This window comes from Bufo bufo, chromosome 10, assembly GCF_905171765.1.
Source record: "Bufo bufo chromosome 10, aBufBuf1.1, whole genome shotgun sequence".
Taxonomy (NCBI): Eukaryota; Metazoa; Chordata; class Amphibia; order Anura; family Bufonidae; genus Bufo; species Bufo bufo.
The window spans coordinates 142099030-142125841 of NC_053398.1; the positions used below are offsets into that span (position 1 = coordinate 142099030).

A 26812-nucleotide genomic window follows, 5' to 3' on the forward strand; every position below is an offset into this window, starting at 1 on the left:
ATCTTCTAAAGCCCCCCAATACACAGGCAGCCTCCATCCTCTAGAGCACCCCATAGACACAGGCAGCTTCCATCCTTTAGAGCACCCCTAAACACAGGCAGCCTCCATCCTTTAGAACACCCCCTAAACACAGGCAGCCTCCATCCTCTAGAGCACCCCTAAACACAGGCAGCCTCCATCCTCTAGAGCACCCCTAAACACAGGCAGCTTTCATCCTTTAGAGCCCCCCTATACACAGGCAGCTTCCACCCTCTAGAGCACCCCCTAAACACAGGCAGCCTCCATCCTCTAGAGCACCCCCTAAACTCAGGCAGCCTCCATCCTCTAGAGCCCTTCTGAACACAGGCAGCCACCATCCACTAGAGCACCCCCTAAAGACAGGCAGCCACCATGCACTAGAGCAATGGTCCCCAACAGTGATGGCCAGCAAACACATGCGGGCTGTCATCTTTAGTAAGGTAGACTCACCCGTCCAGCGATGCACAGGTAAACCCTTACCTGTGCCGGGAGCCGGTCTGAAATCAAGTGCAGTCACTGGGAGCAGGCAGTTCCGAGAACAGCCGCCGGGGACCTTCATCGGGCTGTTCTCGGAACTGCCTGCTCCCGGTGGCCGCATTTGATTTCAGACCGGCTTCTGGCACAGGTAAGGGCTTACCTGTGCATCGCTGGACGGTTGAATCTACCTTAGGGTTTGTTTTTTTTTCTGTTATGGCGCTCACCACATAAGATTTTTTTTTGATATTTTACCAGTTTTGACTTTCCGGACATGGCGATACCTAATATGTTTATTTATTTATTGTTTATATATAAAATTGGGAAAGGGGTTGATGTATACTTAATATTTTGGTGTGTGGTTTTTTTTTTTTACTTTTTATTTAATAACTATTTCCCCCTTTAGGGGCTAGAACCTGGGATCTTTTCATCCCTTGTCCTATTCACCCTGATAGAGCTCTATTAGGGCGAATAGGACCTCACACTCTCCCTGCTGCCCTGTGCATAGTGCACACAGCAGCAGGGAGATTACTTCAGTAGCGTCCTGGCTGCCATGGTAACCGATCGGAGCCCCAGGATTACACTGCTGGGGCTCCGATCAGAAGCTGCCACTGCCACCAATGAGGAGGAGGGGAGAGGGGACCCTGTGGCCACTGCCACCAATGATTTTAATATTGGGGGGGGGGGTGCACTGCGCCAATGATGATTTACCTTTAATACAGATACAGGAGGTGCAGCAGAATCACATAGCTGGCACCCGACCTCTGACAGGGAGCTGCGATCAGCGGCAGTTAACCCCTTAGGTGCCGCACCTGCTTCCTGTATCTGTAAGAGGACCTTTCATGGGTCCAGACTTTATTAACTAAGTAGCAGGACATGTAGAGCGGCGCCCGGGGATGTCCCTGCACTTACTATTATATCTGGGAGCCGCTCCGTTCGCCCGCTGTGGCCCCCGTTACCGTCTCCCGCGCTGTATGCTAATTACTACTATCGGAACACCAGGGAGGAGAGGAGACATCAGCTTCTCTCCTTGGGCGTTCCGTCTCCCTGGCTGTAGCGCTGTCCAATCACTGTGACGCTCTGCGCAGCAATTGGACACAGAGAGGAACAACAAGGGGGCGTTCTCAATGGACGAATACGCGCGGATTTGAAGCTGCGGATCTGCAATATTTTTCAGTAGCAGAAAAGTGGAGGAGAATTAAAAAAATAAGAAAAAGTCTGCGTCGTAAACTGACCTGCTCTAAAGATTATAAATCCTGTATTACACAGGCCGATTGAGCAAGCGATTGTTGGGAGAGGGGCGTTCCCTCCTGGCAATCGCCTGCTTGCTAGTGGAGGAGACCATTGCTATCACATGCAGCGAATCGTTATGCCATCGCTGTCCATGCAGCCATCAACTTCACCGTAAAACGCTGTGGATTTTCTGCTGCAATTTCACATCTGGATTTACTGCTAGGACAGGGGCTGGAGGGGGGATCGAGAGCAAGGACGGGGGTCAGTACTATGGCAGTGACCACATGGCTGGCGGCTCTGCGGGGTGTGATTAGAACAATGGGGGGGGGGGGGGGGGGCATGGTGGAGGAGAACCATTGAAAACAAGCACAGGCCCAGGAGTGGATTAGAGGAAGCAGAGACGAGCCGTCTGATACTTTCCTGATCCGCTCCTCCGATCCTCTTCATTACATGTTCGGGATCGGATCACACCAGTGGATATGGTTTATGGGCCACAGCCAGCATGCCACTAGTTTAAAGGGGTATTCCACCTTTTATTAAGTAATGGCCTATCCTCGGGATAGTCTAGCTGATCTGCGGGGGTCCGACGCCCTGCGCACCCACCGATCAGCTGTAGCGGTACAACACGGCGCCATCAGCAGCGTAGTGGATGATGCTGGTTACTACCCTGCAGCTCCCACTGACTTTAATGGTAGCAGCGCTGTAATAATGAGCAGCAGTTGACGGCGTTGCGTAGTCCGATGTTGATGCTACATCCACCCGGCGGGGGTGAGGACAGTCACTGCTATACCAGGCTCCGCTGCTGTAATGATACCTTTCACTTAGTGATCTGTTTCATTCTGGAGAAAAAGGATATTTATTCCATATGCAAATGAGTGGATAAGTGCACCAAGGGCGGGCCCGAGCCACTTTGTGCATCCTTGAAAATACTGGATCCTCTGCCAGCCCCTCCACTGCCTTCCTGATTGACGGCAATGCAAGAACCATGTCAATCAGAGAGGCTGGCAGAGGAAGCAGGAGGAGCGCGTCCCCACAATGGGGGCCCCCTGTTCTGAATAGTGCCTTCCAGGATCTCTCCACTAGAGGGCGCAACTGTCGGATGAGTCCCTTCACTCTGCTGATGTACAGAAGCTGCGCTAAGGGTATTTTCACACTTGCGTTTTTCTTTTTCGGCATAGAGTTCCGTCACAGGGGCTCAATACCAGAAAAGAACTGATCAGGCATATCCCCATGCATTCTGAGTGGAGAGTAATCCGTTCAGGATGCATCAGGATGTCTTCAGTTCTGTCATTTTGACTAATCAGGCAAAAGATAAAACAGCAGCATGCTACGGTTTTATCTCCGGCTAAAAAAAAACCTGAAGACTTGCGGCATTTTTTTTCTATAGGAATGTATTAGTGCCAGATTCGGCATTCAAAATACCGGAATGCAGGATCCGTCCTTCTGGTCTGTGCATGCGCAGACCGAAAAAAAAGGTAAAAAATATAAAATTCCGGTTCCGTTTTTCCGGATGACACCAGAAAGACGGATCCGGCATTTCAATACATTTTTCAGACTGATCATCAGGATCCTGATCAACCAGCCATGTCCACATTCTGCACAACAGAAGGACTCGATCACATGACAGTGACGTCATCAGGAAGTACCCTTTCTACACACCCATCTCTTCTCTACAGCTTCCCGGCCACGCCCATCGCAGGCACATGACCATGGCGTCATCAGGTAGGCCTTTACCACCGAATCGATTCCACGGGCCCGCCCACGAGCTTGCCACATGACCGTGACGTCAGCGTGTGCTGGAGCAGTTCTAGGTGCCTGACAGGTACGGCGGTCGGTTGTCTGGGCGCAGTGAGGCCTTCAACAACCGGCGGGTGCTGTGACGGGTTCCCTGACCGGAAAGAGACGCAGCGGAGGTAGGTACGTGCTGTGTGTATTGTGCGGAGATGTGACTGCGCCTCCTGGAGCCCCCTTATTAATGATGGCTGTCCTTACCTCGGCCCCGGTCCACTCTGGGCTTTGTACGGTGGGGTGCAGCCCGTACCCCGGATTACAGGCATGGAAATCTCTCCACCCTACAACCCGGGGGAAAAATGGGGTCTGTAACTTCCTGTTACACTTTGTTTCTCCATTCTTCCTCACTTTCAAGACCTCTGCTTGCTGTCAGAGAACGCTTGTGAGGCTCAGAACAGGCACAGGTGTGATGCTGCTCACTGCTGAGAGTTTGCTACAATAGTGTCCAGTCCAGACAATCCTCTGTTGGATACATTGTAGCAGTGCAGGTCAGACTAAACCCCATCCCTGCGCAGAGCACCCACCTCCTCCGCTCCCCGCCATCTACACGCTACCGCTGATCGTCGGTGCTAACATGCGTGTTGATGGCGTGACACGTTTCTGGGCCAGCGGGGAGCGGAGGATTAGGAAGCCTGACAATATCCTGGTCTCGGAGAACCCTCAGAATCGGAGGTTATTCCCCCACTCACAGTGTTGGCGCTCCCACCTCTGGGACCCCTACTCATCATGAGAACAGGGGTCCAGTGTGGCCGATCACATGTGCATCAGACAGTCTTTTGGGCTGCCGGAGATGGCGGTATTCAGAAACGGGACCCCCGGCCACACATCTGTGGATAAAGCCTCTATTGCACTGGACGATTTTTGGGACCTTAATTCATAAGAACATGCAGATTCCCAATAATTGGTCCATGTGACCATGGCGCCGATCGGCCTGTAAACGCTGTCTTTGCTGATTTTCATCGGGACGACACGTGTCAGATTATCGTCAGCTCCTTGTGTAATCGGGAATGTGCTGCTGAAATGGCCGGACCACTAGTTCCACGACCAAATCAATTTAAAGGGCTCATGCACACGAACCTGTGATTCCCGTGCTGTACATTGGGGACCGCAAATTGTGGTCCCCATTGTGGCCGGCACTGACGGTTGCAGACCAGGCCAACTTGAATGGATCTGTGATCTGTCCGATCCGTTAAAAAATAGAATATGTTCTATTTATTTATTTTTGTAGTGCGAAGGCGCTCTGTATTGCTTCCGTGGCCTTCCACTCCATATCTTTTCCATATCATATCCCATTTAAGTGAATGGGTCCGCATCCGTGATATGGTGAGCAAACCACTGGGGCCCATATATTGTGGACCCGCTGTTTGCAGGCCGAAATACGGGCACGGACGGCACACGTGTGCTTGAGCCCTAACTCTGAGCTGTTAGTACCTGAAATGAAGACTAGAGGGGTCCGGCTGTAGCACATTATGACACTCCACACCATAATCCTGGGAGTATGACCACTGTGTCTTCCTTTTGAGAAGGCCTCTTCATGACGTTGCACACTTAGGCTGGGTTCACACAGGCGTCACGTTTTGGCTCAGGATGCGTCCCGGGTGCATTGCGGCAAACCTGCGCGAGTAGGTACGCAATTTCAGTCAGTATTGACTGCGATTGCATTCAGTTTTTTCCGCGCGAGTGCAAAGCGTTTTGCAAGCACGTGAGAAAAAACTGAATGTGGTACCCAGAGCCGAACTTCTTCAATGAAGTTTGGATTAGTTGTAGTGTAGATTTTATTATATTCCCTTATAAGGGAAAATAATAGCATTCTCAATACAGAATGCTTAGTAGAAGTTCAATTGAGGGTAAAGTAAAATAAATTAACTCGCCTCCTCCAATTGATCGCGTAGCTGCCGGTCTCCTGTTCTTTCCTCAGGACCTGTGGTGACGTCACTGAGCTCATAACATGGTCCAATAACATGGTCCAATAACATGGTCCAATAACATGGTCCAATAACATGGTCCAATAACATGGTCCAATAACATGGTCCATCACCACGGTGATGGATCATGTGATTGGACCATGTGATGTGACATCACCACAGGTCCTTTAGCCGGCAGCTCATGATTAAAGAAGTAAGAAAAGATCGGCAACTATGCAATCAAGAGGAGGAGGTGAGTTATTTTTTATTTATTTTTTAACCCTCAATTAAACTTTTACTTAGCATTCTGTATTAAAGAATGCTATTATTTTCCCTTTATAACCATGTTATAAGGGAAAATAATACAGTGAATAGACTGTCATCTTAGCAACCATGCGTGAAAATCGCACCGCATCCGCACTTGCTTGCGGATGCTTGCGATTTTTCACGCAGCCTTATTCACTTCTATGGGGCCTGCGTTGCGTGAAAAACGCACAATATAGAGCTTGCTGCGGTTTTCACGCAACGCACAAGTGATGCGTGAAAATCACCGCTCATGTGCACAGCCCCATTGAAGTGAATGGGTCAGGATTCAGTGCGGGTGCAATGCGTTCACCTCACGCATTGCACCCGCACGGAAATCTCGCCCGTGTGAACCCAGCCTTACTCTCCAGAGTAATGTGTAGCCATCATGGCGTCTCCGACAAATGCAGGACTCATCACGGAAGAGGATAGATCTCCATTACTTTCCTGCTGTGCACCATGATAGACTTTGGGCGTGGTGGTGTGAGGTCATTGGAACACCTGCATATCCCAATGTCATGCAGACTCTTTCTGATGGTTTGTGTAGATACTGTTTGCTGCCCTAGGCTTGGGAATGGATCACTATGCGCCATTCTTCTAATCAGGCAATCCGTCCGGGCGGAGGTTCGCCTCTGTGCACTTCTTGCTGTCGTTCCGGTTTTTCGTTATTCTCCCAACCGCCGGCACACTGTACGTTGAACAGCGCTGACAACTCGGCCTAGGCGCATAGTGATCTGCCAGGGTGAAAAACCAGGGTCTCTCCGATCAAGAATTCTTTCCCTCTCATTTTGCGACAAGTGGTGATAACTGGCACGTCGAAGGCGGCATCGCACAACGAATTTAGAGGTTTCATGTGGCTAAGAAAACTTATTTTATTCTGGCTTTTTTGCCCCTCGCACATGCCACAGATTGGAGCTAGGTGCTTGAAAATGTGATCATCTGCAGATCTTGGAGACACCTACTACTTCCCCAATCTGCATAACCTTATGGCTTGTCCTCCTTGATGTTACAATTCAGCGTCCCCAGTGATACAAGAATGTGAAGAATTCTAGCCGTGTCTGTTACGATGTATCGTTCCACCCCCGGCCGGTCTCCGCCTGTAGTCAGGTGCTGCATTATCTCATTGCCTCGAGGTTCGGTCACATGATGTCTTTATGGCCGTCACCTTCTCTCCACCGATCAGTCATGAGGAAGTTGTTCTTTTCTACCCATGGTGCAGGTAGCGTTGTCTGTTCTCCGGCTGAGTGACGTCCTGAGCTGAGGCTCCCGGAATCACTGAAGCTGAATTATACCTGCAATTACCAAGCCTCTGATTGGCTGACACAGTCACATGTCATTGCTGCACCACTGTAAACTGGGGAGGAACCCCAAAAAGTAAAATCTGCATCAAAATCAATCATAGTTTTAAATATGTAATAGATTTTACATTTCTTCCCAGCCATTGACGTGTTGATTCTTGATTGTGGATTGTGTCCTCCCTGTCCAGGATGATGTTCTTATAGATGTCATTATATCTGTTTTATACCCTGAAGCATCAAAAATAATAAAGATTAAGTAATATCGCAAATAGTTTTGCATAGAAATCACTGTCCGCTCCTGTGCTGAACTATGTGTCTCCATGGTGACAGACTGTAAACACTCTGCTGTAGTTTTACTTTTGGGTAACATACCTTCAGTAGCTTATAAAGAAGGAGCCCCTTTAAAGGGGTTGTCCAGGGTTAGTAAAACATGGCCGCCTTCTTCCAAAAACGGCACCACCCCCTTCCATGGGTTGTGTGTGTGTGTGTGCTAGCGCAGCCAGCTCCAGTGAAGACAATCGGGCAGAGCTGCAATACCGCACACAGCCTACGGACAGGGGTGATGCTGTTTTTGGAAGAAAGCAACAATGTTTTACTAATTCTGGACACTTTTTAATGAGGACTCGTCCCCTCTCCTGACATTACCCATGTATTAACTATTCTGGAGCATCTATTTTCATGACTGTATGTTGTGCCATTCCTCTATTATTCCTGCTAGAATTCTTTTTTTTTTTTTATTGCCAGCAGTCACTGTTACCAGTAGCTGGTGTTTGACTCTGTCGAATCAGTGCTGTTGTTGTCACAGTGTAGGGACACCCCTCCCTCCCCCAAACTGGCAACACCCATCTGTACCCTTAATGCAAACTGATTGTAATTCACTGAACTTCTAGCAGGGATAATAGAGGAATGGTACAATTATTACATGGGGAATACGAGTAGTTACTACAGCAGATATGTCAGGAGAGGTGGCAGCATCTCTTTAAGGGCTTGTTCACACAGCTGTTAGCGTATTGCGGCCCGCATACGGCGGGTCCGCAATACACGGGGCCCCAGCCGTGTGCATTCCGCATCCCTGATGTGGACCCATTCACTGGAATGGGTCCAGAGATGCGGAACGGAACCCCACAGAAGCACTACGGAGTGCTTACTGGGGTTCCGTTCCGTGCCTCTGCACCGCAAAAAGATAGTACTTGCATGCAGCTGGTCCACAGCACGGGCATCGGAGCCCTTACGTTCGTGTGATCAAGCCCTCAGGCAGTAATACATGACTACACACAGTTTGCAGCCTGTAACCGTGGAGACACATAGGTTTGCATGGGAGCTGCAGACACAATATGGTTCGAGAGTTCTGTTTAGGACTATTTGCAAACTTGCTTCATTTATTCCCTTTAGTTGCACTGGGAAAATGGTTTCAGTGGTGAACATGTTCTATAATGCACTCGCCGATCTGTTCCTCCATCTCGGCCGAGCCGCAGGAGCCTTAGACTTTCTTTTGTCCTCTTCTTGGAATGTTTCCGTGACGTCGCACTCTTTAGTGACAGATGTCGTAACGGAGGAGGTTACAGAGTTCAGGAGGTGCTCTAATAATCTCCAAGCAGACTGACTCATCCTCCATGTGACGCGGCCGCGGTGACTCCTCTAACGGTGACTTACCTGTGCATCACATGGGAGTGAGAGCTGTCGCTGAATGCACATTTGGTGATTGATATCTGCAGTATATGTCCAGCTATACTGACAGCTATTGACACTGTTCAGACTAATGGTGTCACATAATACCGCCACCTCCCCCCTGACATCCACAGAGACATTCACATTTGGCTCAGTATATATGAATATTCACTACCGTGTTTCTCCGAGAAAAGGGTTAGGGCTTATTATCGGGGTAGGGCTTATTTTGGCTCCATGAACAACCATCACACATTAATGCTGGGACGAAAAATCTAGACTTATTCAAATACAGTATAATCACAGTGGGTGGCACAGTACTACGGTATGATACCGGTACAGTACTCTGGCAGGCAATGCCACACTTCTTTCTGGTACCGTGCATACACTGCCCCCGAGACCCTAGGCAGCAATGTGTACGGCACGTTACCAGGGAGATCCGGCGCGAGAGATGACAGCGTGCTGATCGGTGGAGGCGGGGGAGGGAGCAGGACGTGCTCACCACCAATTAGCACCGCAGGCAGCAGAGAGAAGGACATACGGTAGGGGTAAGTTAGAACGTGCGGGCTGGCGGCAGTACAGGGTAGAGAAGCCGCCCAGCAATGTACCCGTTCGGTACCATAGATGGAAGCGTGGCTGCTGGCATAATTTTGCAATGAGTGAAGCCGCCAGCCGCGATGTATGAGCGGGCTAGCACCTTCATTGAAGTGGCAGCCTGCGCTGCTGTACCGTATTGAAATCGCAGCACTGAGATTTCACTTTACTGCAGTGACTGTAATGCAAGCTCCCCCATCATTCTAGGCCTCATGGGGTTCGCAGCAGTCAGAGACTGAAGACATTCTGCAAAGCCTGCAGCATTAAATTCTGTGATCGGCTGTAGGCATTAACCCTCACACACACATCACTGCCTGGGGGAGATCTCCAGCACTGTTCAGTCTGATCTTCCTGATTCATGAAGGGTCCTGACACATCTGCATCCTGTGTGCTTACCATAGCATCTATGGCAGTCATTTATTATCTAATTTACTCCAGATTTTGGCATAATTAGGTTGCAGATTTTGTCGCAAAGGTGTTTTACACCACTCACTCCACTTTTGTGAAGCGCGGCAGATGGCGGTCCGGCCGGTTTCATTCATTCTTTTCCAGGCCAGTTTATGGCATCGAAAGTGGCCTTTAACCACGCCAGCAAGGGAGCCTGTGCCTCTACAGAACATTGGCGCATCCACCGGCAGCACAGTTCGATTAAGACTGGCGTATAACTTGTCTGTCTTAATAAATGTCCCCCTATGTCTTTACTGCAAAATTCCCCTTTTCTATTAATTTCAGCACAAATATATATATATATTTTTTTTAATTTTCTGTTGAGCCGTTTAGAATCTTTTTTTTTCTTTTAATTTCAGAAGATAAACACAATGTTGGGCTCCGGGTTCAAGTCCGAGCGTCTGCGAGTGAATTTGAGGCTTGTCATAAACCGATTGAAGCTCTTGGAGAAGAAGAAAAGTGAGTAAAAAGCCAGCAGTTAAAGGGGGGGTTTTCTGGATGCTTACATTTTTTTTATATATGGGGCAAAATAAAAGAAGCATTGCTCACGTCACTGATCCCCTGGCTGCTGCAGTTGCAGCCGTTACTGGGTCCTTGCTGGTTTCCACTTCCTAACTTAAGGGTGTCACCACTTTGGTGATTGGCTGAGCAGACATCTCCTGCTGTTTCCTGTGTGTCGAGCCGGGACCAGGAAGCAGCAGGGACCCAGTAAGCGTTTGAGCAGCAGCAGCAGGGGGGGGGGGATCAGTTAGGTGAGTAGTAAATCATTTATTTTATATAAATTAGTTTTTGTTTTTTTATTGTTTTTATAAACCCATTCTTCCCCATATCCCCTATTAAAAGGGTTGGTCCTTTAGGATGTCATCGGATGGTGTCTCCTGTTCAGGTCCCCCCTCTGAGGCAGAAAGACCCTCTGACAAGCAGCGGATGTGGTGGGCTCCGATTATATATTACATGGAGGGCCATTCATCTGTCAATTTCTAGTTCAGTGCCCACAATATAATTTGGCTTCCTCTGCAACAAAATCAGTCCTTTATTTAGACATCCATGAAGGACTGTCACACCGAATAGGAGCATGTTATTCATGTCTGGTCTGAATAAGTGCAAGAATTCAAAACCCAGTAAAACCAATTAAAGGTAGTGCCGTCACATAATGAATATAGAAAGACAAGGCTGAGATCTACATATTATACAATCATAATGAGGAAACTACATAACATATGTAACTACACAATAGATTGGTTCTGAAATTAAAGGGGTATTCCCATCTCGGACAATGGGGACATATCTCTAGGATATGCCCCCATTGTCTGTCAGGTGCAGGTCCCAGCAGTGGGCATCTATCTTGCAAAGTTCCAGAGGACGCACCGTGCGTGCTGCTCCCCATTCATTTCTATGGGGCCATCGACAATAGCTCAGCACTGGCTTGGCTATTTCAGTTTGCCCCAAGAAATGAATGGGAGCGGTGGCCGCGCAAGTGCGGTGCACTCCGATTCACTTCTATGGAGAGCGCGCTCGGTGGTGGCCAGACCCGGGGAAACCTGGGGGCCTCCAGCCTCCACTTTCCCCACTCCATTCTCCCAGCGGTTGAACCCGCACCTATTAGACAATAGGGACATATCCTAACGATATGCCCCCATTGTCGCAGATGGAAATACCCATTCATTCTGGTACCTAGTCTCCCACGTCAGTGTCCAGCAGGCTTCCCTTCTGGATACAGCTTTTTCCCCATCCTCACTGCTTCAAGGCTGATTTACACATTCCAAACCCAATTTTTTTTAAAAACAGTCAGTGTTTCCTTTATGATACTCAATAACATGTTTTGCAGCCCCTCGTGAGTTGCTGAGTCCGTTCCCAATGTCTGGTAAATGTTCCACTGTTCCCTCTTTTTTTTCCTTGTGGTTTGTCCACGGCATGTGCTGCGCATAACTGGGTGGGAGTCGCAGTCAATGATTTTAATGTTGTAAGATTTACCGCATTCTTTACTTATTCTTCTTAACCACAAAATGACAAACATTGCACCTGCGTCTCCACATTTAAAAGGATTGTCCCATCATTATTTCAGAAGACTTAAAGGTAGGCAGACCATGTCATAGAGCAGCAGGAGATGCTAGCAGAATGCTGGGGTGTATAGGGAGAGGCATTACCAGTAGACAGAGGGAGGCGCTCATGCCGCTCTACAGAGCACTAGTGAGACCTCATCTGGAGTATTGTGCTCAGTACTGGAGGCCATATCTCCAGAAGGATAATGATACTTTGGAGAGAGTTCAGAGAAGAGCTACTAAACTGGTACATGGATTGCAGGATAAAACTTACCAGGAAAGATTAAAGGACCTTAACATGTATAGCTTGGAAGAAAGACGAGACAGAGGGGATATGATGGAAACTGCTAAATACATAAAGGGAATCAACAAGGTAAAAGAGAAGATTTATAAGAAGAAAAACTGCTACAAGAGGACATAGTGTTAAATTAGAGGGGCAAAGGTTTAACAGTAATATCAGGAAGTATTACTTTACTGAGAGAGTAGTGGATGCATGGAATAGCCTTCCTGCAGAAGTGGTAGCTGCAAATACAGTGAAGGAGTTTAAGCATGCATGGGATAGGCATAAGGCCATCCTTCATATAAGATAGGGCCAGGGGCTATTCATAGTACTCAGTATATTGGGCAGACTAGATGGGCCAAATGGTTCTTATCTGCCGACACATTCTAGGTTTCTATCTTGGCTTATTGCTAAAATGGGAATATCCCACAGTGAGCGCCAGCCCCGAGTTATAGAAAAGGTGGCGCGTCCTGCGCTCTGCTGTTTCCATGAGTCCCATGTGAGCTACACATGACGCAGCAGGCTATGCTGTTTCTGTAGCTCAGGAGTTAAAGCATAACTGAGTTTTCAAAAAAAGGTTTGCATAATGGCTGTGCTTCTTTGTACAATCATAACTGTGAAGGAACTGTTATGTTTGGGCTTCCATAATGTTTTTTTCATCAATATTATTCCCTGTTTCAGCTGCACAGCTAGATGCATTTCACTCAGAAGCAGGATGGGTCTCCATTCTGCCGGCATGTATGCAGTGACCTCACTTCGCTTACTTTCCGTTATGTTTTGAGCTCACGGAACAGATAAGTAGGGGGAGATCACACTTACAGAAAGGCAGTGTAAAGGCAGTACTTTTATCAGGGTCTCAGCTAGCTCTGACATGCCCCCACTTCCTCACAGCCCTCAGTCTCTATTACCAGGGATGGATCTTGTCTGGCAGCAGGCAGAGGAATGCAAGTTAGGTGGAAGTGAGGGCCCTAGTGTCCCTGACTTTACAGCTTTTTTTTTCCAGGTGGATGCAGGCAGATTTTTTTTTTTAAATGAAGTGATTTAGAAATTTTCTAGTTAAACCATTCTCTATTCAATAAAATTCTGTGAAAATACAGCGACTCTTAAAGGAAACGGCATAGCTTGCTGGTATGCTGTTTTTATAGCTCACATACACTGCTGTAGCGCAGTCCAATCGCAGTGGAGAGCGTCAGAGCCCGGGAGAAGGTGAGCTTTTTTTCCCTCAATGGCTGTGACGCTTTCAGTGCGATTGGACTGCGCTACAGCCAGGGAGAAGGAGACACCCACGGAAAAACATGGCCGTCTCCTCCTCCTTGTACTGATGCTGCTAATTGGCATACAGGGCAGCAAAAGTGATCGGGAAAACGGAGCAGCCAATGTGAAAAGCGCCCTGACATCTCCTAATAAAGCCCTTCATGGTCAGGTTAATATCGTAATGTTAGGACCAGTGAAACAGCAGGGCGCAGGCCGCTCATCTCTTCCGTAACTTGGAGCTGGTGCTCACTGTGGGTTATTCCCATTTCAGCAATGAAAGGCCTATATTTGTTCCTTTGTGCCTCCTGCACATAACCCTATCCATTTTGCGGTCCGCATTGTTTGCAGGACCCACTGGTAAAAAAAATAATCTGAAAAACACACAAGAATTGGACCGGTTCTATAATTTTCTGCTGGACCACACAGATGACATCCGTGTGTTGTGGGTAACCATGAATGAATGAGTCCACATGCGGTCTGCAAACAATGAGGATTGGACAGAGACCGAAAATAGTCATGTGCATGAAACCTAAAACTTCTGACATTAGGTCATTTTATTTATTGACCGTTTTCAAATTTTTATATATATATCAGTTATTTTTATTAATGACCTACCCGGCACCCCCGCCGACAAGCTGGTTGAAGAGAAGGCTGTGCGCCGTGGGAGCACAGCCTTCCCTTCATTGTTTACCTGCTCGCTGTCAAGTGGTGATCAGTGTAATTACACGAAGCTGCTCTATTCACTCCTATTGGACGGCTCCTTCCTAGTGTACAGGTGAAACTCGAAAAATTTGAATATTGTGCAAAAGTTCATTTATTTCAGTAATGCAACTTAAAATTAGAATATTGTGAAAAGGTTCAATATTCTAGGCTCAAAGTGCCACCCTCTAGTCAGCTAATTAATCCGTACCCCCTGAGCAAAAGGAACCTCAAAATTGTGACTTTGGGGTTTCATAAGCTGTAAGCCATAATCATCCAAATTATAACAAATAAAGGCTTGAGATATCTCGCTTTGCATGTAATGAGTCGATCTCATATATAAGTTGCATTACTGAAATAAATTAACTTTGCACGATATTCTAATTTTTCGAGTTTCACCTGTATACTACAGCGCCGTCCCATAGAAGTGAATGGGGCGGCTTGTAACTACAGCTGCTTGCAATCAACAGAGAGCAGGTGAACAAACCAGGGAAGGCAGCGCTTGCAAGGAGCGCGGCAACCAGCTGATAGTCAGGGGTGCAGGGTGTTGGACCCCCTCTGATCTGATATTGATGACCTATCCTGAGGTCCGGTCATCTATAAAAATAACTTGGACAACCCCTTTAACAAACTTTGTAAGGAGGGGGATTGGAAAAAACTATATTCAGAAGGGCAGCTTACTGGAGACCAGGTACACGAATGGCCTTAAAGGGCTTGTCTGGGCCACAGAAGAAGCTCAGTCTTATTGTTTTACGTCTAGTTCAATGTCCACTTAGATTTCCAGCTTGCTTTGGCCATCAGCTGATTTTGGCAGGGGTCATGGGAGCCAAATTCAGAATGGCTTCCCTGTTAAAATTATTGATGGCTCTTCATTACGTTTTCTGCGCTAAATTGCCCAAAAGATGATGCGAATTGTAGTATTTCAATAACTGTAGAGCTGTAAGCTTTGAGTTAAATACCTTGCTAGGCTTTAAAACCCTTTAAGGCAGACTTTTCATCTTTTGTAAATTTCCTCCTCACCTTCTCCCTGCAGCCGAGTTAGCGCAGAAAGCCAGAAAGGAGATTGCGGACTATTTATCTACTGGGAAGGATGAGAGGGCGAGGATCCGGGTGGAGCACATTATCCGAGAAGATTACCTGGTGGAAGCCATGGAGATCCTAGAATTGTACTGTGATCTGCTCCTGGCCCGATTTGGATTAATTCAGTCCATGAAGTAAGTCTGCATTTGGTTTGTGAATGCCACATTGCTAAGACCCCCTTCCCTGCCACAGCCTTTCCCAAAAAGTGGGGGAAATGGCTTCCCGTGCGCAGACGACCGGTATAGACACACCAAGGGTACTGTTATTTCAGTTCACTCTTCTACAAATGTTGGCGATTTGCTGCAGAAATTTTCCACAGCGATTCCTTAAAAGGGTTTTCCAGGATTTTTTTTTTTTTTTTTTACTGATTATCTATCCTCTGGATAGGTCATCAGTATCTAATAGGTGGGGTCCCACACCCGGGACCCCCGCCAATAAGCTGGTTGAGAAGGCACTGGTGCTGCTGTGAGCGCCACGGCCTTCTCCCTGCTCCCCAAGCACAGCGCCGTACATTGTATAACGGCTGTGCTTGGTGTCGCGCTCAGCCCCATTCACTTCTATGAGGCTGAGCCTAGGTCATGTGACCGATGAACATGACATCACAGGCCTAGGAAAAGCAGAGAGAAGGCCGCGGCAGTCACAGGAGGTCCCGGGTGTCGGACCCCCACATCAGATGACAATAGGTCATCAGTATAAAAATCTCAGAAAACCCCTTTAAAAAAATCGACAAGGAAAGCTCACCTTCTAGTAATTTACAGATAAGGGTTATTAGATGAGGGCACAAAGTGAAAGTAGGATACACACAGCTAGAAAAACAGTGAACCCTTTGTGACAGAACGTGTGGACCTATTGAAATGAATGGTTCTGTATACAGTTCGCAAAAAAAAGCTGAATGGACACGGAAAGAAAATACGTTTGTGTGCATGAGCCCTAAGGCTGGGTTCACACAGGCAGTTTTTGTGCTGTTTTCTATGTAATAGAGAGCAATAGAGATGAACTGTAAAAGTCTTGTATTTACTTCAATGTCTCTTTGTTCCAATCCTGACTTTGTCTAAACACGCTGTTCCTAGTATTCTGTGTGTGTGAATCCAGCATAATATTGGCGTAAAACTCAGTAATACTGCACAGGTGTGTAACTATATATAAAAATCTGTCTATTCCCAGGGAGCTGGATCCGGGTCTGGGTGAAGCGGTCTCCACACTGATATGGGCAGCTCCTCGTCTGCAGACTGAAGTGTCTGAACTGAAAATAGTGAGTCCTTCATACACATGTTATATTGCATGTGAAATGTAAAATACAAAGACGTTCCTGGGTCCGGGATGATATAACTGTGTGAATGGGTGCTATACACACTCGCTACCTGAACCGCTCTGGTTCTGACACTACATCTCTCTTACCGCAGGTGGCCGATCAGCTGTGTGCCAAGTATAGTAAAGAATACGGCAAACTGTGCAGGACAAACCAGATTGGAACCGTCAACGACCGGGTGAGTTCTAGTGTCACCGGGTGCTTATTATATGGGAGAAGGCAATATCTAATTTTGGAAACCATTTTATTTTTTAGCTGATGCACAAGCTGAGCGTGGAGGCTCCTCCAAAAATCCTTGTGGAGAGGTACCTCATAGAGATTGCTAAGAACTACAACGTGCCCTACGAGCCGGATTCTGTGGTTTTGGTAGGTGAAGATTTGATCGCGTTTGTCTGCTAAAGTGGTCCTTAAGCATCGCTGCCTCTTGTCTGTGATCTTCTTCTTCTTCTTCTAAATGGCTGTTGATAATGTAGCGGTGATGTACTGTGTACAGTCTTCTTTCGGAAGGGTCCTGTATACAGTGGACTCTCTGCTTTGTCCGGGGACCTGGTAAGTCCACAGCATTTACCAAACTTTCAGCATGGGAATTTTAGATGGAGTTCCAGCTGTTCCTCATACGATGGATACTGAGACTGCCAGGTTCCTGCATAGTCATCTCGTATGGCCTTGTCCATCAAGGAGAGAGGGGTTGTCAGATAAAGCAGGAGGCGCAAGAGTGCACAAAGTGGCTTGGGCCCGCCCTTGGTGCACTTTCACATCTGCATTTTTCCTTTCCGGTATTGAGAGCCGTCATGGGATCTCAATACTGGAGGAAAACGCTTCATTGTCATGAGGACAACTGAACTGAAAGTAACGGAGTACACCAGAATGCATTCCGTCTGATTGCTTTCCCCTGCTGGACAGAAAAAAAAGTACAAGTTTTCTTTCCATCATTGGATGTGAAGCAAGACTGATCCGGCATGAAACACAATGGGAGTCAATGGTGCCAGATCCATTTTCTCGGACACAAAACGGATCTGTCCCCCATTGACTTACAATGGTTTTCGTGCTGGATGATGGCTATTTTAGAGATAATACAACTGGATCCGATCATAATGGATGCAGCCAGTTGTATTATCTAGACAGAAGAATTTTGCCGATCCATGATGGATCCAGCAGAAATGCAGATGTGAAAGTAGCCTTAAAGGGGATCTCCCAAAAAACTGCCCAATATATAGGGGTCTAGTTTTGTAAAAAAAATGCTGTGTGTGTTTGTACCACCTGCATCGTAAAGGTAGAAAGGCTGTGTAATGACAAGTCTGACAATAGATTACAGGTGAGCAGCGGCTTGGGCACATAGTTACTCTACTGGTGGTTAGAGTCCTCCAGGAGAATTACACTGGGCTCTTTGGCTGTGTTTGCAGTAACAATGATGGCTGTTTTAATTATTTGCATTGCATATTAAGCGGTGTCTGAGATATAACATCCCCCTGTGAGCACTCTGCGGCCTGTGAGCTCACTGCATGTGCAGAGGGAGGACTGTGCCTAAACCGGAAGTTACTAGTAACGGAGAACCAGTGCGATCTGCGCATCCGTGACCACCTACACAAAGTGTCGCTGGTGGAAAATTTTTGCAAAGAAATTGCAGACTGACAACTTTTAATTTTTTTTTTTTAGATCAATTGAGTTTTTTCTGTTACCCTAAGTTCACATCTGCAACAGCCTGCCGAAGTTAACTGTGTCCAGAATAGCTAGATAATGCTGTGAACTACCGGGAATCCGGCCACTTCCCACCATAGTGCCGGCTTTTGTGTAGACAAATGGTTGTACATGCAGGACTTTTTATATTCTGTAAGGTGATCTGGTGGTACGTGGTGTTATCCACCTATGCCGGATAAGGTGAACTCGGGCAGGCTTTTCCTCTGCTGGATTTCACAACGCAGATGTGAACGTAACCAAAGTGGGAATATCCCTTTAACTGCTCATTTGCATATGTATTAAAAGTAATTTTTCTCCAGACTGAAGCTCTGGATTGGAAAGGGGCAGGTATAGTTGCACTCAAACCAGGCACATTGCACTGTAGGGCTAGCTTGGCTAACAGTGATGTTCTGCTGACAGATTCCCTTAAAACATCAATGTGATCCCCTAAGGCCTGTGTAAACGTGATCCCTGTTATGGACACCGCTGATTTAGGGCTCATGCACACGACTGTTTTGCGGTCCGTTTTTCACGGATCCGTTGTTCCGTATCTGAGTTTTTTTTTTGTTTTTTTTTTTTCCCTCTGATTCAAGTCCTCTTCCCTTCAGTTACTGCACAAAACATATCCGTATGGTTTCTGCATTTGATCAGTTTTTGCGGATCGTATACAGAAACAGTAACTTATTAATCACCAAACACATGAGCAATATGGGCTGGGCATAGCATTTCTACAGTATGGATCCGTAAAATACGGATGTGTTCCGTGTGCGTTCTGCATTTTTTGCGGACCCATTGACTTGAATGGGGTCTCGGACCGTGATTTGCGGACAAAACATGCACTACTTTTTTGCAGAGAGGACAAACTGAAACGGAATGCGCACGGAGTAACTTCTGTATTTTTTACACCCCCATTGAAGTGAATGTGTCCGCAAAAAAATGGAACGGAAGCGGAAAGAAAATACGTTCGTGTGCATGAGCCCTTATAATGCGGTGTCCCTGCCTGACCTTACTTCTACAGAATTATACGGACAGCATTATCTCGGTACTTACAGCACGATTTCTACACAGGACGCACTCGTCTGAAAGAGCCCTTATATTGGTGAATGTAATTGCATCCACTAAACTCCCGACCACAGCGCCAAATAGTGAAAAAAAAAAAAAAGCAGGGTAAACGTCTAAAACATTGCAGAAGTTTCATCAAATTGGAGCATATGCCAAAAACAAATAGAACGGTTGCACAGGATGAAAAAAACATGGCTGTTTTCTTCTAGGTGTGTGTGGTATAGCAGCACAGTCCGATTCACCTCAGTAGATCCAATCTGCAATACCACAACCCATGGACAGGTGGGGCACTGTTCCCAGAGGAAAGCAGTAACTTCTTTTTAGGGGCTCATGCTCACGACCGTTGAATGTTTTGTGTTCCGCAAACTGCGGATCTGCAAAACCGCGGATACCGGCCGTGTGATCTCTGCCTTTTAAGGAACGGCCGGCCCCTAATACAACTTTCCTATCTTTGTCTGTAATGCGGATAATAGCCCATGTGGACACAATGCACACCGTTTATTTATTTTTGAAGCCCCATTTTAGTGAATGGTTCCACATACAGACTGCAAAAAAAATGGAACGGAAAAAAAATACAAAGGGTCAGCGCTGGTCGGGCCCTTCTGCCACTGATAGCGCATCACAGCTGCAGTTTATAAGCTATTATAGACCTCTGAGGACAGTAATTGTCTGCAGAGGTAACATGCTGGTTTAGACATCTGAGGACAGCAATTGGCTGCAGTGGTCATTTGCTGGTATAGACCACTGAAGACCGTAATTGGCTGTGGCTGTCATGTGATGTGGTGTGGCAGGTGGACTGGACCAGTGCTAGAGAAAGGGTTGAGTATAAAATGTTTTTATTTTGGGCTAAAGGAAGTTTTTTCCAAGACTTTTAATTATCCATTCTAAGACAACCCTATTTTAAAGGTGTTTTCCAGCTTTTTGTACTTCTTACATTTGACATCCAGACAGCTGTACCTGTTGATCAGTTCCTTCTGAGCTGCTCCTTTGCGACTCACTTCTGGTGTCTGTCCTATGAACTTCTGGACAGATGTGGTGACATGCACCACTGCAGCCGGTTACTAGTTTCAGTAGTGATGTAACCCAAGCAGGACATCCGGAAATTCACAGCATGGAGGCAGGAAGCAAGTGAGTGGTGTGTTTTTTTTTTAACTGGTACAGGTTGCTGAGCTTGAATTTTAAAAACTGCAAAAGCTGGATCCCCCCTTTAAGGAGCAGAATCTGACATGCTAAAAATTCAGATACACACTACTGCTGATAATAAAAGCTCTACAAAAGTTGTCCTGCTCTCCCCAACCCGGTGCTGTCAGCAGTTTGCTGTTTTTATTTTCCAAAGGGCCTCTGCAAAAATGAGCTGAATTCTGGTTACAGTTTTTTATTTTATTTTTTTACCCACAACTTTTGGAAAGACAATGCAGAATAACTCAATGTTCTGAAGCTTAGAAGGTATAGAGGAAGCATGTCTGCAGTGGCCTCGCCTGTACACAGTATATCTATGTTCTCAGTAACAGTTCCCGTGTCGGCTCGTTAAGTCCTACCACTATTGTAAACCTCTAGATTGGGATATGAGATAATTAATAGAATTTAAGGAATTACTAATCTCCACTTTACATTTTAAGGCTGAGGTTCCCACAGGCGTGGAGGCAGATCTTATAGATGTTGGATTTTCAGACGACATAAAGAAAGGAGGCGGAGGAGGGGGTGGAGGATTTGGAGTACCATTGCCAACCATGCCAGCTATGCAGATGCCCACCCCTACTATTCCATTCAGTTACCCTGCACCTGGTGGACCGGTATGTATGTGATCCTACTGGCCGATATCTAATAACGGTAACGTCATTGGCATTGAGTAGAATTACAGTAATGTACCTGTAACTGTTTTATATGGGCACTTGTTATCCTCGCGTGCAGTAATTGGTAACTTGGTAAGATATTTAAAGGTGCTTTCTGAATTATCCTAAAATCATACTACTAAATGCCTTAAAATAAATTTTAAAAAAATCCATACTCCCCTGCCGGCGTCCTTGCACGGTTTATATACGAGACTGCAGCAGTGATGTGCAGGTATACGGCATCTGATTGCTAAGGACAGTGATTGGCTGCAGCAGTGATGCGCCATATACCCGCATGTCACTGCTGCTGCCTTGTATAGAAATAACGGGAGGAGGACTGAGCTGCAGGGGAGAACCAGGTGAGTGTAGGATGATATTTTGACACTTAGTGGTGTTGGACAGATTATAGGAAACTGCTGGTAAAAATGTATTCCTTTGATAAGGTTTTGTATATTTTGTTATTTTAGGTTGTTTTATTGGTTGTATTCTTTCGTGCAATAGTCATAGTTGTCACAGACGTGGACTATTCTCAGTGGCTTGGGTCAGGCAGAATATTTACAGGGCAAACTTGAATGTATATCTTATTTTATTGCCGCTAGAAGTATGAATACAGTCTAGGGGAGAATTCCTTCATAGGATGTCAGATATAATACGCCTAGAAAAAGGTGTATATGTTAAAAGGCAATGTGTAACGAAGTTTACCAAAATATGGGATAAGTGGGAGAAATTTCGGATACAGTGTCCGGATTAGCCTCTCATCTTAGTTGAACTATGAGAAGGTAGAGGTACAGTCCCCGATTTGTTCTTCAGCTTAATCAGCTATAGACGTATGATGTATGAAAGTGTTCAGCATTACACAGGATGGGTGTCAAGAAGAATGTTAAACAGATAGGAGATGTACACCAATGGCTATGATTAAGATGCATTAATAAAATAACTGATGTTGGAGATCGGACCCGTTCCATCGCTCGGGTAAGGGGAGGGGGGGGAATTGGGTTATAGTTGGGCAGGGAGGGTTGATCCTTTGTTCATTAATTACAGTGGATGGAAAGGTGGTTTGTACATGGTATACTGTGTAACTAGATTACTTGATCTTAGGTGCATATTATGATATGCCTGTTGTCATATTACATACTCATGGAAGTAACTATTTGCCGATCATGTAATACTATGATACTATTATTATCAACTGTTGCATGTATAATGTGCAGGCCAATTTCTTTCTTTGTATTTTTGTAATTTTCAAAAAAAATGTCAAATAAATTATCTGATTTAAAAAAAAAAAGTGTGAATACAGGTGAAACTCGAAAAATTAGAATATTGTGCAAAAGTTCATTTATTTCAGTAATGCGACTTAAAATTAGAATTTTGTGAAAAGGTTCAATATTCTAGTTATCAAGGGGAGAAAAACAGAACTCGATCGCATATCCACAGCGCTATGCTTTGATCTAAACTCGCTTCTCAGCGCCATTTTAAAGTGTACAGCCCCCCATACTGCATGCTGTACAAGAGGCATTAGTGTACATTTTGATCAAAAGGCATAAGCCCGCTCACCACGTCAAGTTGCCTCTTAGAGCGGGACCTACTCTGACAAAAAGGCGCAGCACAATGCGGTGACAAAGCAGCACTGCCCTAGTAGGCGGCGGGACCCAGGAGTCAAACAGCACCCCTGCTGTTCGACAATGACACCCATGGCACTGGGTCCAACCAACCCACCAGCACTACTACTGGTATCAACACTCCTCCCATTCGGCACAGGTGGTTTTAATCACAGAAGTCTGCATATAAGTGGTCATTGACCTGTAGCTCCTGATAGCAATGGATATGTTGTGTTAGACAACTGTTCACATGGTGCAGTACTGCGTGGTGGCCTTTGTTTTTGTGGCGCTGTGTTGGTGGGACCCAGTGCCAAGGGTGGCATTGTCACAGCAGCAGTGCTGTTTGACTCCTGGGTCCCGCCGCCTACTAGGGCAGTGCCGCTTTGTCACTGTGCCTCTTTGTCAGAGTAGGTCCCACTCAAAGACCTTGACGTGGTGAGCGGGCTTATGCCTTTTGATCAAAATGTACACTAATGCCTCTTGTACAGCATGCAGTATGGGGGGCTGTACACTTTAATATAGCGCTGAGAAGAGAGTTTAATTAGATCAAAGCATAGCGCTGTGGATGTGCGATCCAGTTCTGTTTTCTCCCCCTGATAATTGTTCAATATTCTAGGCTCAAAGTGTCACACTCTAGTCAGCTAATTAATCCATACCCCCTGAGCAAAGGGGACCTCAACATTGTGACTTTGGGGCTTCATAAGCTGTAAGCCAAAATCATCCAAATTATAACAAACAAAGGCTCGAACTATCTCGCTTTGCATGTAATGAGTCTATCATGTTTCACCTTTTTAAGTTGCATTACTGAAATAAATGAACTTTGCACGATATTCTAATTTTTTGCTTTTCACCTGTATCTCTTATTTTCTTGCCGCTAGAAGTATGAATATAAGTCAAGCACAGCACATTGCGTCTGTCAGGCTGCAGGATACATACACGATGTGGCTCTCAGCATTGTGGTTCCAAAAGAAAAAAAAAAATATATATATATATATATATGTGTTACCTTGGGGTGAAGCTTTTGGATATTGCATGCTGTAAAATGGTAACGGGCCACAACTGTTTTAATGTTGTATGTCACACTAGTCCTAAAATGCGCTGCTTGTTAATAGGTTGTGATGAGATGTTCAGTCAGTAATTCTAAGATTTTTAATGCAGAAAATATCCAAGCAAAACCTGAGGGGGTAAATTTGTTATGGCAGATGCAGGGCCGGGAGGGGCAGAGCATAACACGGTGGAGGTGATGTATTATTACGGTATACACTGTCTTATGACACCTCTGGGTTGGCTCACTTTAAACCAATATTTTGTGCCCAGTGAGGCATAACTGTCTAAAGCATATAATCTGATGCAGGGCACGCTCATCCCGTTTCTGGTAAATTTCGCTTAGTAGATCTCCCTCTGTGTATTAGATTTCAGATGGGTTTCCTTTTGCCTTATTGCAGAGGTTTCAGTTTTATATTCTGATTTACTGCAGGAGACCTTCAATGGACCGCCAGTAGGAATCTATCAACCTTTTGGTAACCAAAATCCACCAGCAATGGGCATGGGGCCTCCACCAATCCCATCTTTGCCTCCTACATATGACTCTGTAAGTAGCTGGGGGTATATAAGATGCACCACAGTTGTTTCAGGGGCCCCTGTGGTCTGATCAGTGTGGCACAGCTGATCTTTCTGGTTGGTACCCATAGCAAGCATTTTTTATTTAACCCCCTTCAAGTTCTGTTCAGACTTAGTTTTCCAACTTTAAAGTGTGACTACCAAATTTTAATTTTTGCAAATGTGTAGAGACATCTACTTTATTTAATGAAATCGCGGGCTGAAATGCGCTCGTACGACTTATTGCAGTTTTACACCACTCACTCCAGTTTTGAAATAAGATTGATCATTGAAACTTTTTACTAAGGGCTCTTTCACACTTGCGTTGTTCTTTTCTTCCGGCATAGAGTTCCGTCGTCGGGGCTCTATGCCGGAAGAATCCTGATCAGGATTATCCCCATGCATTCTGAATGGAGAGAAATCCGTTCAGGATGCCTTCAGTTCCGGACCGGAACGTTTTTTGGCCGGAGAAAATACCGCAGCATGCTGCGCTTTTTGCTCCGGCCAAAAACCCTGAACACTTGCTGCAAGGCCGGATCCGGAATTAATGCCCATTGAAAGGCATTAATCCCGATCCGGCCTTAAGCTAAACATCGTTTCGGCGCATTACCGGATCCGACGTTTAGCTTTTTCTGAATGGTTACCATAGCTGCAAGGACGCTAAAGTCCTGTTTGCCATGGTAAAGTGAAGTGGGGAGCAGTATACTTACCGTCCGTGCGGCTCCCGGGGCACTTCAGAGTGATGTCAGGGCGCCCCACGCGCATGGATGACGTGATCACATGGATCACGTCATCCATGCGCATGGGGCGCTCTGACGTCATTCTGGAGCGCCCCGGGAGCCGCACGGACTGTAAGTATACTGCTCCCCCGCTCCCCACTACTACTACGGCAACCAGGACTTTAATAGCGTCCTGGCTGCCATAGTAACACTGAACGCATTTTGAAGACGGATCCGTCTTCAAATGCTTTCAGTTCACTTGCGGTGTTACGGATCCGGCGGGCACCTCCGGCAAATGGAGTGCACGACGGATCCGGACAACGCAAGTGTGAAAGAGGCCTAAGTCACAATGTCACTCCAGGAGGAGGGTGGAGTAGGAAAACTGGAGGAGCTTTTTTAGACAAGTGTTAGGTTTAAGGATAAGACATTTATCACACGGTATGAGACGTTTAATAAATGTGGCATAAAGTACTCCCAACACGGACTCGGGCAAAACTGACTTCAAATATTCCCCTTATGATAAATTCCCCTCTTAAGTTTTTATTTTCAGATATTTGCTTGTAGTAAAGAATAATAGCCTCGTTCACACCTTTGTAAATTATAATTATATATTGACATATAAACCTCACTGATGATGTCACTACGTACACCTCATGGCACTATGGCTGCAGTGGTCATGTCCTTAATACAGCGTTGTAAAAATGAGACCTTAAGACTAACTATGCTGGAGATTTACATACGTTTGTGGTCTGGATAGTTATGTTACCCCATCAGCAACTCCCAGACACCTTTTTAGTGTTAAAAGCTGGTAAAGCCCTTGTGATTGTAAGTGTTCGCGCACAGTGTCTATATGGGTGCATTTTACAGAAAGATGTAGTGGGTCTGCATTTTGGATTTCACACCACAAACCCACAACAATCTAAAGGGTTTGTCTCTATTTTAGCAAAGGGCATTTATCATTTACCCAACTGTGAGGCGCACAGTTACAGTATGAGCCTGTACGTGCACTATAGAGCTGTACACTTTTGTATTTCTTGCCTTTTAACACATTGTCTTTCTCGAACAGATTGGTGACTATGCACCAGAGGCAAACGCTCCTCCTCAAGATGGTGAGTTTACAAGGATGAGCGCAATTAATAGAGCAGTAATGGTTTATTAGGCATATTTTAGATAAAGTCCAGCCATGAACAACATTTCTGTTTCTTCAGGTAATGCACTCCCTGTCGCCAAACCAAGAACAAAAATACAGGATAACTTTGTCCTTCCAGAATTACCCTCCGTTCCAGACACACTCCCCGCTGCTTCTGCCGGAGCTGCAACTTCCAGTTCAGAAGATATTGATTTTGACGACCTGTCGCGCAGATTTGAGGAGTTGAAGAAGAAAACTTAAGTGGTTTGGCAGATTCTGTATTGCTGTAACATCTCGACCTGACCTCTGCTCAGGAGATAAATCTAAAACTCCCTTTGTACATTATATGCAGTGGATCTGCTCTCAAGTCCTAACGGAGGGTGGAAATGGTTTCTCTAGGTTTGTTGATTCCGTGGCTGTGACTTTTGGAGAAAAGATCCAGTCTGATTTCTAGTCGGGCCATTGGCCTTGGCGAGTCTAAGCTGAGGACCCATTTCTCCAAAGCTGCCATATTTTCTATGTTATGCAGGAATATCAAAGCGAGACCCAAAGGACTTGCCTCTGCTAATAATGAGCTGCTCTGTTACCTGATTTTCTAACCTTTGTACATAACATTTACAGACTTGTGTGGAGCTTGTATGAGCGTGCACGAATAAAAATAAAGCTGTGGCCTTCTAGATTGTCATGTGTGTCATATATAGAGCAGAAATGTGACCAAGAATATCTTTATATTTCAATAGTTCAGACTTTTTGGCAACACAAATAATTGTTTTTATTTTAATATGTTAAATTGGCAATGTGAGTA

At 45.9% G+C, this 26812-nt stretch overlaps 1 protein-coding gene across 5 annotated transcripts; it reads left to right on the top strand.

Moving 5' to 3' along the window:
- The first annotated feature begins 3486 nt into the window (after window positions 1-3486).
- On the top strand, window positions 3487-26681 carry IST1 (IST1 factor associated with ESCRT-III). Of its 5 annotated transcripts, none has more exons than XM_040409412.1 (10): window positions 3487-3638; window positions 10087-10186; window positions 15036-15216; window positions 16247-16334; window positions 16486-16569; window positions 16647-16757; window positions 20750-20923; window positions 24035-24151; window positions 25945-25987; window positions 26087-26681. In XM_040409412.1, exons 2-10 carry the CDS (start codon window positions 10099-10101, stop codon window positions 26266-26268), a joined length of 1068 nt encoding a protein of 355 aa, XP_040265346.1. In that variant the 5' UTR covers window positions 3487-3638; window positions 10087-10098; the 3' UTR covers window positions 26269-26681. The 5 variants fall into 5 exon arrangements, with proteins under 5 accessions (XP_040265346.1, XP_040265350.1, XP_040265347.1 ...); XM_040409416.1 differs by having other exon boundaries at window positions 24038-24151; XM_040409413.1 differs by having other exon boundaries at window positions 3498-3642.
- The last annotated feature ends 131 nt before the right edge of the window (window positions 26682-26812 follow it).

Excerpts from the sequence above, each read along its gene's own strand:
- IST1 (XM_040409412.1), top strand. The coding sequence starts at position 10,099 with ATGTTGGGCTCCGGGTTCAAGTCCGAGCGTCTGCGAGTGAATTTGAGG. Across the intron at positions 15,217-16,246 it reads GGATTAATTCAGTCCATGAA|GGAGCTGGATCCGGGTCTGG; the intron begins GTAAGTCTGCAT and ends GTCTATTCCCAG. Across the intron at positions 16,335-16,485 it reads AAGTGTCTGAACTGAAAATA|GTGGCCGATCAGCTGTGTGC; the intron begins GTGAGTCCTTCA and ends CTCTTACCGCAG.